The 13630-nt window shown below is 41.0% G+C and overlaps 1 protein-coding gene across 7 annotated transcripts; it reads left to right on the top strand.

Annotated features, from left to right (window-relative positions):
* Positions 1–3111: 3111 nt before the first annotated feature.
* On the top strand, positions 3112–12601 carry LOC117865673 (uncharacterized). Of its 7 annotated transcripts, none has more exons than XR_011898764.1 (13): positions 3112–3417; positions 3573–3615; positions 3758–3916; positions 4287–4417; positions 4509–4799; positions 5207–5337; positions 7383–7497; positions 9416–9508; positions 10260–10325; positions 10397–10494; positions 10592–10640; positions 11037–11107; positions 12245–12601. XR_011898764.1 is itself a non-coding variant. In XM_072295091.1 (12 exons), exons 1-11 carry the CDS (start codon positions 3382–3384, stop codon positions 10617–10619), a joined length of 1191 nt encoding a protein of 396 aa, XP_072151192.1. In that variant the 5' UTR covers positions 3112–3381; the 3' UTR covers positions 10620–10640; positions 12245–12601. The 7 variants fall into 7 exon arrangements, 5 of the variants coding, with proteins under 5 accessions (XP_072151192.1, XP_072151193.1, XP_072151191.1 ...); XR_011898763.1 differs by having other exon boundaries at positions 10576–10640; XM_072295091.1 differs by lacking the exon at positions 11037–11107.
* The last annotated feature ends 1029 nt before the right edge of the window (positions 12602–13630 follow it).

The raw sequence follows: 13630 nt of genomic DNA, 5'->3' as shown, positions 1-13630 counted from the left end.
GACTAAAATCCACTGCACTAACTAACCTACATTTTCCTATGTCTCAGATCCACTAAACTAACTACTAGATCTATCTACCACTACATCTATGCACTACACTAACTAAACTAACTAAACTAGGGGATTAGAAAAATACCTCTAATGAAGCGACGAACAAAAATCTCCCCTCCCTCTCTCCCTTCCTCCCTCCCTCCCTTTCTTTCTTTCTTTCCTTCCTTTTTCTTTCCCTCCCTTCCTTCTCTCCCTTCCTTCCTCTCTAGCTCGCTCTAGGGCAAATGGCAAATGAAGGGGGCGTGCGGCGCCTGGCCGGTCGCGCGCGCCCTTTTATAATGGGAGCTCCCGCTGGTTCAACCGACGGAACAGGCCCGCTATCGCCGTTTCAAACGGCAGGGCGCCAGTTCCGCCAAATGATCCAGTAGTAAGCCCTTGAACTACGTGCCATTTAAGGCAATTGGTGGGCCGTCGGACTTGTTGGTGTTTTATACCGGCAACCTACCGAGAGAGTACCCGAGGTAGTAGATTTGTCGGTGGGGGATCGCCAGACCTGGAACTCGAAGGTAAAAGCGAGGACACAAGACACAGATTTATACAGGTTTGGACCGCCAGAGTAGCGTAATAATTTACATCGTGTTTGGGGTGTTGTATATTGCGCTTTGCGCTTGGGTGTTGAGGTATGAGGATTTTCCCTCTTGTTGTGTCTGCCGATCTAGGTACCCTTGCCCTACTTTATATACTCCAGGGGGCGGGGTAACTAGTCAGATACAAGGGGGAGTCCTAGTGGGATTACATGATATGAGTCCTAGTATGATTACAGTGGAGTCCTAGTTGGAATCTGTCTTCTTCCTTCCTTGCGGGTACTGGGGATCTATCCCCGATAAGCCCCCAATCGCTTCATAGTTGAATGCAACTGTCTTCGAGTACTTTAAAGATCTTCGCCGAGTAGTTTTGGTGCTCTTCGAGTACTCTATATGGCTGAATCTTCAAAGTTTCTTAAAGTTGCCATAAGGCTATGGTATGCTCAAAGCCTAGATCATCTTGATATTGTAGTCTTCATATATGGAGGGCAGCGAAAGTCGCACTACATATGGAGTAGCCCCTGAGCCTTACGTTGAATCGTAGAATCAGGCTAAGGGTCAAAATCTTGAATCTTCTTCTTTCGGCTTGAAAAATCTTGGGTGTAGTTTATCAGCCCCCAAGCCTTGAATTGATTGAATAATCAACTCAAGGATCTTGAATCTTCACTCAAGTCATCATCCGAGTAGTCTTGCGGCATCCAACCCCCGAGCTTATGCGTCAGGTGAGCCGTAGCAGCCACGTCGAGTAGTTATTGGCGCCTAGCCCCTTAGCTTAGAAGCTAGCTGAGCCATTGGAGATATCCCGAGTAGTAATTGGCGCTTCGCCCCCGAGTTTGGGAACTAGCGGAGCCACCGAAAGTAGGTCTGAGTACTGATTGGCGCTTAGCCCCCGAGTTTGGGAACTAGTCTGTGCATTTGGAGGTATGCTTAGCATCTTGGAGTAGGTCCGAGTACTGATTGGCGCTTAGCCCCCAAGTTTGGGAACTAGTCTGTGCATTTGGAGGTATGCTTAGCATCTGGGAGTGTCGTCACCAAAGTTTGATCTGAAAGAAAAGATTTGTACATTATGTAGCATATTTGTAAAATATTTTACTTACTGAAATTTATTCAGTGATCAATAAAATATTGTGTGTCATGTTCTTATTTCGGCCATATCTCATAGTTAGCCTGTTACGTTTAGGCTCTCAGTCCTCATATAGCCACAGTCACTGCGTGTGTGAGACCTTTGTCTCGTGTACGCGTATGGGCACTGCCGCTTGCACAGCTGAGATCTTGGTCTCGTGTATGTGTGCTGGCACTTAGGCGTAACATGTGCATCTAAGGCTTTCACGAATTGAGGCGTGTTCTACTCAAGGAGATTATCAATAGAAGACAAAAGAGAGGCCGGCGAGTAGAGCACGTATTGTGCGCAAGAGTTTGACGAGTAGAGCGTGTGTTGTGCGCAAGAGTTCGACGAGTAGAGCGCGTGTTGTGCGCAAGAGTTCGGCGAGTAGTCGGCGAAGTGTAGCTCTGGAGGGTAATTCCCGTCGAGAGACGTAGACAAATGGGTAATTGGTGAATTGCCCTGCATGCGGGAAACAAGCTGAAAATTAATTGGAAAAGTAACTGAACTTGATTCGTGGACGATTGTTGATGAAGTGATGGCGGTCGTCGTGAAGTCGCAATGGTTGTTAATAAAGCCGACTAGTTGGAGTCGATTCCAACTTGTTGTGGACGGTGCGAGACCCACTCCCGACTAGTTTTTTAGTTGAGATGACAAGTAAAAGTAGTCATCGGTGAGCATCATGGCGTAGAATCGTCGGTGAGTCGTGAGGGTCCTCGTGAAGTCGGAGTAGTCGTAGCTTGACTTCTCTACGCATGTACTCGTGTGTAGCAGAAATCTCAAGAGATTGCTTTTCACGTGGAGTACTTCTGATGCAAGCAATTAATGCTTTCCCCCTTGATCTCCGTGAGACAGCACATTCTCTCTTTTTTTTGTTTCGGTGATTTGCAAGTTCCTCCTCCTACTGTTGCTTGGAATCTTGAGCAGTGCGGCAGATAGCTTTTTGTCGATGGGAAAACTCAAAGAGACTCGACTTTCCACTCCAAATTAGCTTCGGACTTTGCATCGCAGGAGATATATGTCTACTAGTAGTAATCCGCTGATATGCTACGGATTCGATTCCTTCTTGGGTTTTGACGTAGAGGTACGACGAGTCGTTGGTTAGCCGTCGCCCAAGAACAGCCATACTGTGCTGTCGAGAGGAGATTGATATTTGATGATGAGGTTCTTCAAGCTCGTCCGATGATCTCGACGATCACCCCTACCTGATGTATCAGATATCGGTATTTTATATCGACAACCTACTGAGAGGGTATCTGAGGTAGTTAATTTATCGGTGGGGATTGTTGGACCTGAAACTCAAAAGTAAAAGCGAGGACACAAGATACAGATTTATACGGGTTTGAATCATCAGAGTAGTGTAATACAGGTGGGAAGAGCCAACCCGTTAAGGACCCGTTACCCTCCGCCCCGTATAAATGAAGAAAAAAAAAAATCCTAGCAGCCAGTTCCCCGCCGTCACCTGCCTCTCTATGACTCTCACCCTCTCCGACGCCCGCCTCTCTCCCTCGCCGCCGCCACCCGCCTCTCTCACGCTCGAAGCTCCTCCCCTCCGCCGCCGGCGCCGCTCCCCCTCTCTACCCTAGTCACCCACCCTCCACTCCACCACCCACACGGCCACACCACACAACTCCACCCTCGCCAGTCGCCACAGAGCATCACCACCGAGTCACCCACACCTCCGGCGCCGCCGGCCCGGACGCGATGAGGAAGGCCAAGCGCCGCAGAGGGAAGTTGCAGGTTCGATTACCATCTGTCACTCCTTCTTAGCCCGATCTGCTGCTGCATCTGCTTGGGCCTGATTGCCAGTTATTATTAGGGCAAATTTGCCCTAAAGTTCGATTTTGTGTTTCTCCCTTATGATCTGATTTATGCCTTTCGCTTTCTTTCTAAAGATCTCAGGCATGCTACAACGCAAGGGAAATCCACAAGGCGGTAGTAAGTCCGATATATGCATGCGCTCCTTTTATTTTATAAGCTAGAAGAAAACCCACATATGATTCTGTCAGTCGTGCTTTCTCGAAATATCTCGATATTATCATTGATTTCACATTGCTTCACACCGCTAACCACGTTTTAGCAGGCCATGGAGCATGTTGGTCGGATTCCGATGGTCCACAATCAAAATTTATCAAGTATGACGCCGAAAGTGTCGAGGATTTCATCAAAGACGGACTGCAATTCTTTGAATCGGTGTTTAGAGTCCGCAGATCTGTCGTGTCCCTTGCCTGTACTGCTGGTAATTTTTGTTATATACTCTCTTGCATCTACCATTTAGTTAGTTTTACTAATAATAGAGTACAGTACACGATGTTGCTCTCAGCCATAAAAAGCCTATACATTTGCACAATTTTTTGATGCAGCAAAGAATGGGACTTCATAGCTTAAGTATGAGTTTACTGAGGGAAACAGCTCCGTGTGGGGCAGTGGTCAGTGGGCAAAGGGGCGGTTGAAATGAAACTAATGACAGTCTACCTGTGTTCTTTTTTCTTAGAAGTTTTATGTGGTAGGTTGGATGGATATGAAAAGCATATTGCCAACATCATCTTCGTATATTAGTATGGAAAACATTTCTACTGGCGATTCTTGATTCTATTATGCTCGCACAGATGGAATGCATATGGTTTGCTCAGGGACTGTTGTTGATCATGTGGATGAGAAAACATGGATACTTACCTCTGCTTCTTTAGTTAGAAAACCTGACACTCTGTTTGAAGCATATGAACCTTGTGATGTTAAGGTCAGCACTACAACAGCTCTTTTATTAGTCTGTTCATGCTGGCTTTCTCCTCTCCTGCAGTGGATAATAGTTGTAAATTTATTGATTGCAGATTCAAGTGGCTCTGCACAATAAACAAATTGTTGAAGGGTCCCTAGAAATGTGCAATTTGCATTATAATATTGCCATTGTGACTATTGAGTCTCCAGGGTCTCGGATAAATCTTCCTACGGTAGAACTCAGTGACCTCCCTGAATGTTATTCCTTGCAGCCTAGGCCTGTAGTTGCTCTAGGTCGGGACATGTACTCAAAAGGTTTTCAGATGAGATGTGGGGAGCTGGTCCGAAGGAACAGCGAGTTAGACTGCACTGAGCTTCTGACCTGTACATGTGATGTCAGTGGGGTAAGATGATTTTGTATCTATATTTTGATATCTAGAGATGGCTTGTAACTACCTACCTGCATGTTGCAGTTAGCCATTTTGATTTATTGTTGCATTCCTAGTGCTTCATTTCAGAAATGGAGACAAAAGTTAAATATGAGTATGCTTCATGTTTCTTATAGTATGATTAATTAGGAGAAAATCGTATATCGTAGACATTAGTGTGATAACACCATCATGCTTTTGACGTATTTTAGGTGCAGTTTTTGTCGGAAAATCTAGAAGTGATGGCTTCATATTGAAAAAACTGTTACAAGCTAGACTATTTGTGTTTTAGTTAGATGGTTGTTTTCTAATATATTGTTTTCTTGGCACCTTATTTACGTAAGGCATAAGTGAAGGTTCAACTCATTTCATTTTTTTGTCAGAATTTCATTGGCGGGCCTGTCATGGATTCTGAAAGAAGATTCCTCGGCATCACTTTTCGCTACGAAGAAACTACTCCGTTTTTGCCGGTTGAGATTGCAGCAAGATGCCTGAAATACTACAAGAAGTCAAAGTATATCTTCTTCCTTTCATTATAAATTTTTAGATATTGGTAGTATCACCTCCACAAATAGAATTTAACAATTAACATTGTTCTTGCAAATCTTTTGTGTCTGTTATTTGCACCAAAGGCACGTGTGGGTTACTTTGTGTGTATTAGCAAGCTGGATTTTTTTTATATGTTTATTTGCTCTCTCCAAGATGTTTTATCAGCAAGATCCTTTTCAACAATTAAGTTTCAACTAGGAAAAAATCCAATTTACTACCCTCAAGTATGAGCTAGGTCCACATAACCCCCTAAAGTAATAAAAGGTTTACTTAACCCCTTGCTTTTGCTAAACCGGATCAAAATACACCTTTTAACACATAATTGAAATCGGTTTTTGCTGATTTGGCCGGTTCACGCACTAGTTTTACTGAGTAGGCATGACACGTCAGCGATCCTACATGGCATAACAAAGTTTAGGTCTAGAATGCCCCTTCCATGATATCTAATCTGAATTTCAACAATTCGTCACGTCGCTCTGCCAAGATTCACAGGCGGCGGCGGCGGCGCGGCGCTTTGTTCCGAGCAGCTCGCGCGCACTGAGCTGCACCTTGCCCTTTCCTGCCCTGTTGGCTGTTGTGCTGTGCTCCCGGCAACTGTGCCCCCACGCGACGCCTAGCTGTGCCCTGTACGGCACCCGGCCGTGCCCCTGCCACCGCCGCCGCTTGGCGCACGGGCTCTCGCGCCTCAGGAGTCAGGATGACAGGATGGCAGCTGGTGAGCAGAAATTAGTTGACACTAATATACAATGCAGAAAGTATCGCTGCCTATTGTGTTTGAAACCTATCGCTTGACATCTAAATGAAATTTTCACAAAGAAAGCACACCTGGTTGTCGTGCTTCTTGCTGATTTTCTTGTCTGCTCCTTGATCGGTCACGTGTGGTTAATGTTAATCTGGCTGCGGGCACAGAAACCACACACGATGACAGAGACTAGCCACCAGCGAAGGACAACGGTTACGGCAATCAAATGGGGCGGCACACAACAGGGGAGGGGGTGTTACGGACAGGCTGCTGATTGGTCAATCCTAGTCAGCAAATTAGGTTTTTAATTCCACCAAATCATGAAAACCGGTTTCAATTATTTGTTGAAGGTGTGTTTTGGCCCGGTTTGGCAAAAGGAGGGGCTATGTAAACCTTTTGTTACTTTAGGGGGTTATTTGGACATAGGCCATACTTGGAGGTAGTAAATTGGACTTTTTCCTTTCAACTATCTATTGTCGCTTCACTGTAATATTCTTAGCCTCTGATGGTTATTTTCTATTTTTCCTCATTAGATTCTAACCAAGGGATCTCTGGTCCCAGCTGCTGTCTCTGTAGATTCTGGTTTTATGGGTCGTTTTCTCCTTTCATTTGTGCATATGCGTTGTAATCATGAGGAAGTTGGGGCCTATATCCTAACAACTCTTTCTTCTGCGTGTTTGAGGGAAAAGAAAGATGCTAACACCCTAACTACTAGAATATGGTACTATGCATTGAATATTGCCTGTATATCATCCCATTTGTGATTACCCATAAATTTGAAGTGTTTTTTTGCACAGCAATGTATGCAAAATACATGGATTTGAATATTTGATGTGTAGTGCTAGACTTTCTTATGCACAGTAATGTTCACAGTAGCATACTTCTTCTTGCTACCTGGGAATAGTGGTAATATAACTTCTATGTTCTTTTAAAGATCTCTGAACTCTAGTTGTTTCCTCGGCCTTTCATGATTTTTTTTAATGTTGTTAGACTTTGCCCAGTCTCTATTACGCGATTTGATAATTGCTTTGCAACTATATGTTATTATAAACTAACATAGCAATGATTTTATGCAAGCGCTTTTAGTGAAATCTTGTGATGTACTTTCATATGGCCAATTTCGAAAATTTCACAACAATGTTTGAAATATTGATATTCAAATTCTAAAACAAAGAAACAGATGGATATCTTGCAAGTAAGGCTTACGGTGTGAAAGATATTATTTATATACCATTATCGTTGACATTGGAATTTTATGATGGGTGCAGAACACTACCAAGGGTTCGCATAAGGGGACAAGCTCTTCACATGCTGAGCATGAATAGTCTGGAACACTTATGCTGCAAATATGCCAAGCCACCACATGGAATTCTGGTACAGGAGGTAGGCAACGCACATGCACGCAAATCCTCTAATTTAATAGAATTTACTCCATCTAGATCACTAATTACGTCAATGTTAGAATGGTCCTATTGTCCTGAGTTTTAACTGTGATTTAAGCATTTTAGTGGCCGCTGCATGGCAATTTGCTTAGTTTAGAATGTCTGGTTCTTGGCACAACAAGCATTCTGAACTTATTATTAATGATGCGAACATGTACAAGGAACAGTTTGCATGAGCCGATCATTTGTTTTCTAGTTGATTTGAAAGAGCAACTTTGTCTGCATTGCCTCCTATTCATTAAGTTCCACCTGATCAAAGGATCTTTTATATTGCAAATTTCATCCTCCATCCCCCTTATGAAGTAGGGTGTAGGTGAGGCCTAGTACGCACATATCCATGCACCTTAGCAACTTCCTGCTCATGGTGATAGAAAAAAAAATCTTCTTATATGCTAAAATAGGAAACCAGATCTCCTTATTTTTATTAGATTAGAAAAATGAGGTTAGGTTTACTAACATATAAAAATTACCTGACAAATTATTGATTTTGTTTATGCAGTAATTTGCAATGGCACTTCTGTTTGTACAGCTATTCCCACCAATCGTGAAAGTTGTCATTTTGGGTTGTGCAAATAGTTAACAGATCAAAACTTTGATTGTTTCATAATCGTACAACTTTGTGTGTATTAAGATTGAACATCTTAAAATGGTATGAGTAGATTTGTCTCAAAATTAGTTTCATAATCATATAACTTTGCCAGGATTTGTAAATATTTCTAGTAGAGATTAACCGTCAAAATTATGTTTTTGCAACTATGTTGATACTCAAAACACCACTTTTCATAACTGTTGGTAGTTTTTTGTCCCAACCTTCAATATTCAGCATATGATCAAAGTTATTGATATCCATCAACTATCATTAGTTTTCTGTGAAGTAATAACTATTAACTAACATTACTAAAAAGGGATAAATACTTAATGTTGTTTTCCTTGTTCCCCAGCTCGTTTTAGTATTAGCAGTTATCCACTGCCTTAGTTCTGTAAGTTTCATTTTTCAGCTCCTCTTGGCTTCTATGCTTTACTGCCCTTTGTTAGTGATGTTATTGAACTACCATTTTTTTAACTATTGATCAAGAAGTTACATTAGTTCTAATGCACTTTTTCATAAGATGGCCTTTCTCAATTATTGTTCTGTTAACAGCTCCTGCCATTGGATTAGACAATGATATATGACCTTTTGGGTCAGTTTGGTTTCTTTGCCCACATAAGCTAGCTGAGCAAGGATTGCCTAACCTTGCCTGGCAAAGCTAGGCAAGCAAAGGGCCATGCATTTGGTTCTCAGACTGCTAGCTTCTTCCCTAATTAAAATATCAATTTGATACTATGCAAGGGACCCACCATCAGTCAGCCATGCAGGAGCCCCATGTGCTGTACGCAGCTTTTTTTTGTGCTAGGCGCTCGCCTTGCCGGTGCGGGAGAGCGAAATTGGCTTGCCTGGTTCGGCAAGGAAATCCTTGCTCAAGCAAGCTAGCCTGCCAAGCAAAATTAGATTTTAAAGCTAGTACCAAACATATATCCTTGCCTGGCAAGGTGAGGCTAGGCAAGGCAAAGGATCCAACCGGACCAGTCCTAAGCCTGCTGTGTTGCATCGATATGCCCTTTGCAGCGTAAATCATCTGCCTTTTGCAACATTAGTTCATTTCAATTCCATTTAATTGATTTTTTTCTTTATGAAAATGTAAATTCATTGTATGCTATTTAATTATACATATTTGTCTGTTTAATTTTTCTTGGGATAGGTAGCTAACCAAGCCATGCAAGATAATTTGTTCAATACATGTTTGCAATATTCAGAGAATGAGACTATTGTTACTTTCTTGGTGTGCGTAAACTTAATCTTAATCCTATGCACACCGTAGATTTGTGAGATATCAGCAGAAAAGTGTGGAGGAGTTGTCGTTGGTGATATCATCTCTGAACTTGATGGGATTACTCTTTACTCTGCAGCGCAGGTATCACATTTGTTTATAGATCATCACTTTCCGTGTCATTTTGCTGAAGTTTTTAGTGAACGTATCTGTCCTAGATGACAACAAATTTATATAAAACCTTGTACCCTTTTACAACATGATAATTTTTTTAATCATTTGAAAAAATGATAAAGTTCTAAAATTGTAATCGTGGGAAGAAACATTGGTTCCTGGCCTCATGCTGCACTATTTGGCATTTCATTTCTAAGCCATGAGAAATATGTCAACTTGTCTATATGTTTATAATGACTTACTAGTTACTTCCTCCATTTTGCTATATTTGTGTACGCCCGTCATAGTGCACAGACTAAGAAGAGTCAAAACTTGATGTTAAAGAAGCAATAGATCAACCACAATCATAGCGCTTAGGAAACATGCGAATCTGTCATAAATTCTCTACATGCATTTTCCCCTATAGAAAGCATACTATGCATTTAAGGTCTATTGGAAACATGAGCCTAGTCGTCGTCACAAGGGAGGTGGACAAACATTTTGAAATGGATACTCGTGGAGCCATGCATTGTAAAATGGAGTATTACAGTAGAATATTCCTCTGCATTCATTTTATCATCAACTGATGTAGTTTCTCTCTTTTTACTCACCACTTCATCACCACATTGCTCTGCTTCCAATGCATTCTGGTTGAAGAATTTGAATATGTTTGCATATCATTTTAACGGGAGGTCCTGATTACACCTGGAGCTGATGCCTGTGTGTTTTGTGCTTTTCTCAGTTTACAGCGATGCTTCTAGATAAAATGGAGGTTGCATCAAACCCACAGAATACACTGACACTCCAGGTTAGTTTGAATAGTGATAGTCGATAATGATTTTCTTACTATGTTAACTTTTGCTACTTACAACTGAGCAGGCAGTTGTACGGAGACCCACAGATCAGACTATATTTGTTGCAAAGCTGAATGTTCAAGACATTGCCTCTGATGAATGCGAAGGGTCATTCCAAAACAAGTCTGTCTTTAAAAAACACCTTTGAGACTTGTATGTCCTTTTATTTTGTTGATGATTGATGCAGTTTGCTTCAATTTATAGATGGATATGGTGGAAGGAGCTATGGTTTCCATGAGCAGTTGTAGTGATGATACTTCGAAGATAATGTGAGTACATCCTTAGATACTGGTATAATTAGGTTATGAAGGCTTATTACATCTGTTTCAACTTAGTGCATCAACCACCTCTACCCTCATGATACACTTCATCACACAGTTTACTTCGACAGCATGTGTAGTGTTTGGGTAATCATGAATAGAATGATAATCCTTAATCTATGTGGTCATATATATATATATATATATATATATATATATATATATATATATATATATATATATATATATATATATATATATATATATATATATATATATATATATATATATATATATATAATCTGACCAGTTGTGGAGCTATCTTGAAACATACCATTTTGTTTGCATGAATACCCAAGTTAGAATTAGTGATCGACCCTAGAACGATATGGAAATTATATGCAGGACTGACCTTACAAGCTGCAAGGCCTGTTCATTGCTATGAACCAGAACTTAACTTTATTGCCTGGGCTTAGGTATGGTGCATAAGTGGCTCTCCATTTTGTTCCTGTTTGTTACGTGTAGTTTATTTAGGAGGAACACAAGAGTTTGATTACGTTGTACAGGGACTCAAAGTTTGTCTGTTTTGTTTTCAGTGCTGAGAAAGAAATAGAATAGGAATTAGCTGATTCTAGTTTTCTAGTTCACTGTTTAAACATTTAACATTTCATCTTGTGTTTATGATCTTTTTTCAAGGGTATGCAATGGTGTTTTACATGGTCAGATCAGAGAATGTTGAACATAAAAGATACGCTGTGTGACGACAGCTAGCTCATTGATGTTTAGTTAATCTCTCTTTCAACATTATGCTCAGATAGTGCTGTTTCTTGTTTTGCTGGTAGAAAAGTATAGATTCTCCCTTTTACTACCTCTGTCAGTGGGATGGAAACACCTGCATCACCAATTCACCATTTGTTTATTTGGTGCTAAGTCCTCATATCCTTTTGTCCTTTGAAGCTGATTTTATTTCATGTGGCCACACACTGAGATTTTGCCATCGTCCATTAGCATGACACAAGCTATAATGAAATTACTGCATGTTCAATATAAGCCTGTGCCATATATGGGAATAATGTGATGTCAAGAAAATAAATAAGTTATTTACATCTTCCTATATGTGATGCGCAAAGTCTATTTTTCAGTTCCCAAAGGTCAACTACCATTGTTATGGGAAGTGTAGAAGGGTTCTGTTCCTTTTTCTTGCTATAGCAAATGGTCAGGAAATCACCTAACAGAAACTGGTTGGTTTTCATCAATAAAGTTAAAACTGGATCAAATCTGGAATCTAATGTATATGCCAAATCCCAAATCTGTAATCTTTTTGCTTCCAAAACTTGAAAATCTCAAAACAAGCTAGTTTAGACAGTTGTTTACCTTTGAACTGAACCCCTCTCGTTTTGGGCGCAGTTCAGATTTCCAAAATATGTGGTGATAGTCTCCCTCTCTAAACCTGCTAATTGAGATGCCCTTAGCGATTTTCTACAAGAAATGTTTGAAAAGATGATTTCTGCATGGTCTGCTGATATGCTTTCATTGTAGCACCACCGAATTGCAATTCTGTTATTATGTTTTTCCTTGGCTGTTCATGTGTCTAAGGTTCTTTATTTCTGCAGTAAATAGGTATCTAGGACGAGGAGTGCTGATGATGCCTGGATGACCATTTGCGTGAGGGCTGGAGCATAAGATATGGAAGGCCAACAAATGTTCGTAAATGTGGGAGCCAAGACTAAGCAAGAACTAAATTAATTGTCGGATTAAGCTGGAGACCCTACTTTGTGCTGAATTTGTAATCCATCTTTGGGGCCATCAGACTGTTGTATTATCAGTTCAGTATGCCGTCGAGGCTCTCTTTTGTAGCACGGTTCACCAATCACCAGTTCATTTGGGAAATGCGCTGTCTAAACTAGCGACATGACCGGTAACTGAGTTTCAGATTTCGGGCTAGTGCTGCTGTGATGGTTGGTGGTTAATTAAGCATTGCATGTGTTGTTGCGAGACAATTTCTCGCGCACCCGCGCTACCTAAAAATCACGGCCACATCTTCCTCATTGTCACTCTCAGGTTGGGCTCTCCTACAACCAATTCCTGACTGAGATGTTCCGATTGAAGAAAAGATTTGTTGCAGTTGCAAAAATCAAATGTAAAAAACTCCTGACATTCTCCAGAGGGGACATGCAAGGTCCCTGGAATGAGCACGGAAGGAGAAGAAACGTCCGGGATGGCGGCGGGAGCCCGTGGAGCGAGCTCGTGAGCGAGAGAAGAACAACGCTTCGAAGCGCGTCGCGGAATAAGGCGGCCCACCGGGCAGTGCTCTCGGCAAAGTGTTTCTACTTTTTTTTAAAGTAATACTAGGATCATGACCGTGCATTGTTACGGGATAGATAAATAATATTTTAATCTTACCGATAAGAAATCAAATCAGTAGATAATTAAACAAATATGCAATACTTCTATGTTATGCCGTGCTTTGCTATAATAGAAAAAAAAGATTTCAACGTAATAAATAACATGAAAAACATGACGTTTTGACCAATATGCATCGCAATCTACCTGATCTTATAGCTACATAATGTTCTGAGTGCACGTGGGGACACGCACTTGTTTTCGAAAAACATAGTAGATAAGAATTTTATATTCATGTTAAATTTAGATGGAGGCACAATTACTTTCATCCCTTTTAAGTTCTCGCGAAGAAAATAAGATGCGGCTCTGGTGCTTTTGTCTTTTTCCCCTTTGCTAATCTTCCCCTCTAATGCTGTCTTCTCCTTTGTCTTTTTTCACCCTCGCTTGTACATCATCATCATCATCATCATCATCATCATCATCCATAAGTGATAAAGATGGATGCACCACATATAAACCTACATTATTTGAATAAAAAGCAAAACTCAATCAAATTAACCTTAGAGTTATGCCAGGTATGTTTTTTTTAAGTAACTTAGTAAATAAGAATTCTATATTCATATTAGATTTAGCAAAGTGCAATACATAGATATATA

The sequence above is a fragment of the Setaria viridis genome, chromosome 7 (assembly GCF_005286985.2).
Source record: "Setaria viridis chromosome 7, Setaria_viridis_v4.0, whole genome shotgun sequence".
NCBI classification, from domain to species: domain Eukaryota; kingdom Viridiplantae; phylum Streptophyta; class Magnoliopsida; order Poales; family Poaceae; genus Setaria; species Setaria viridis.
This window is presented reverse-complemented; position numbering and strand designations above follow the sequence as displayed.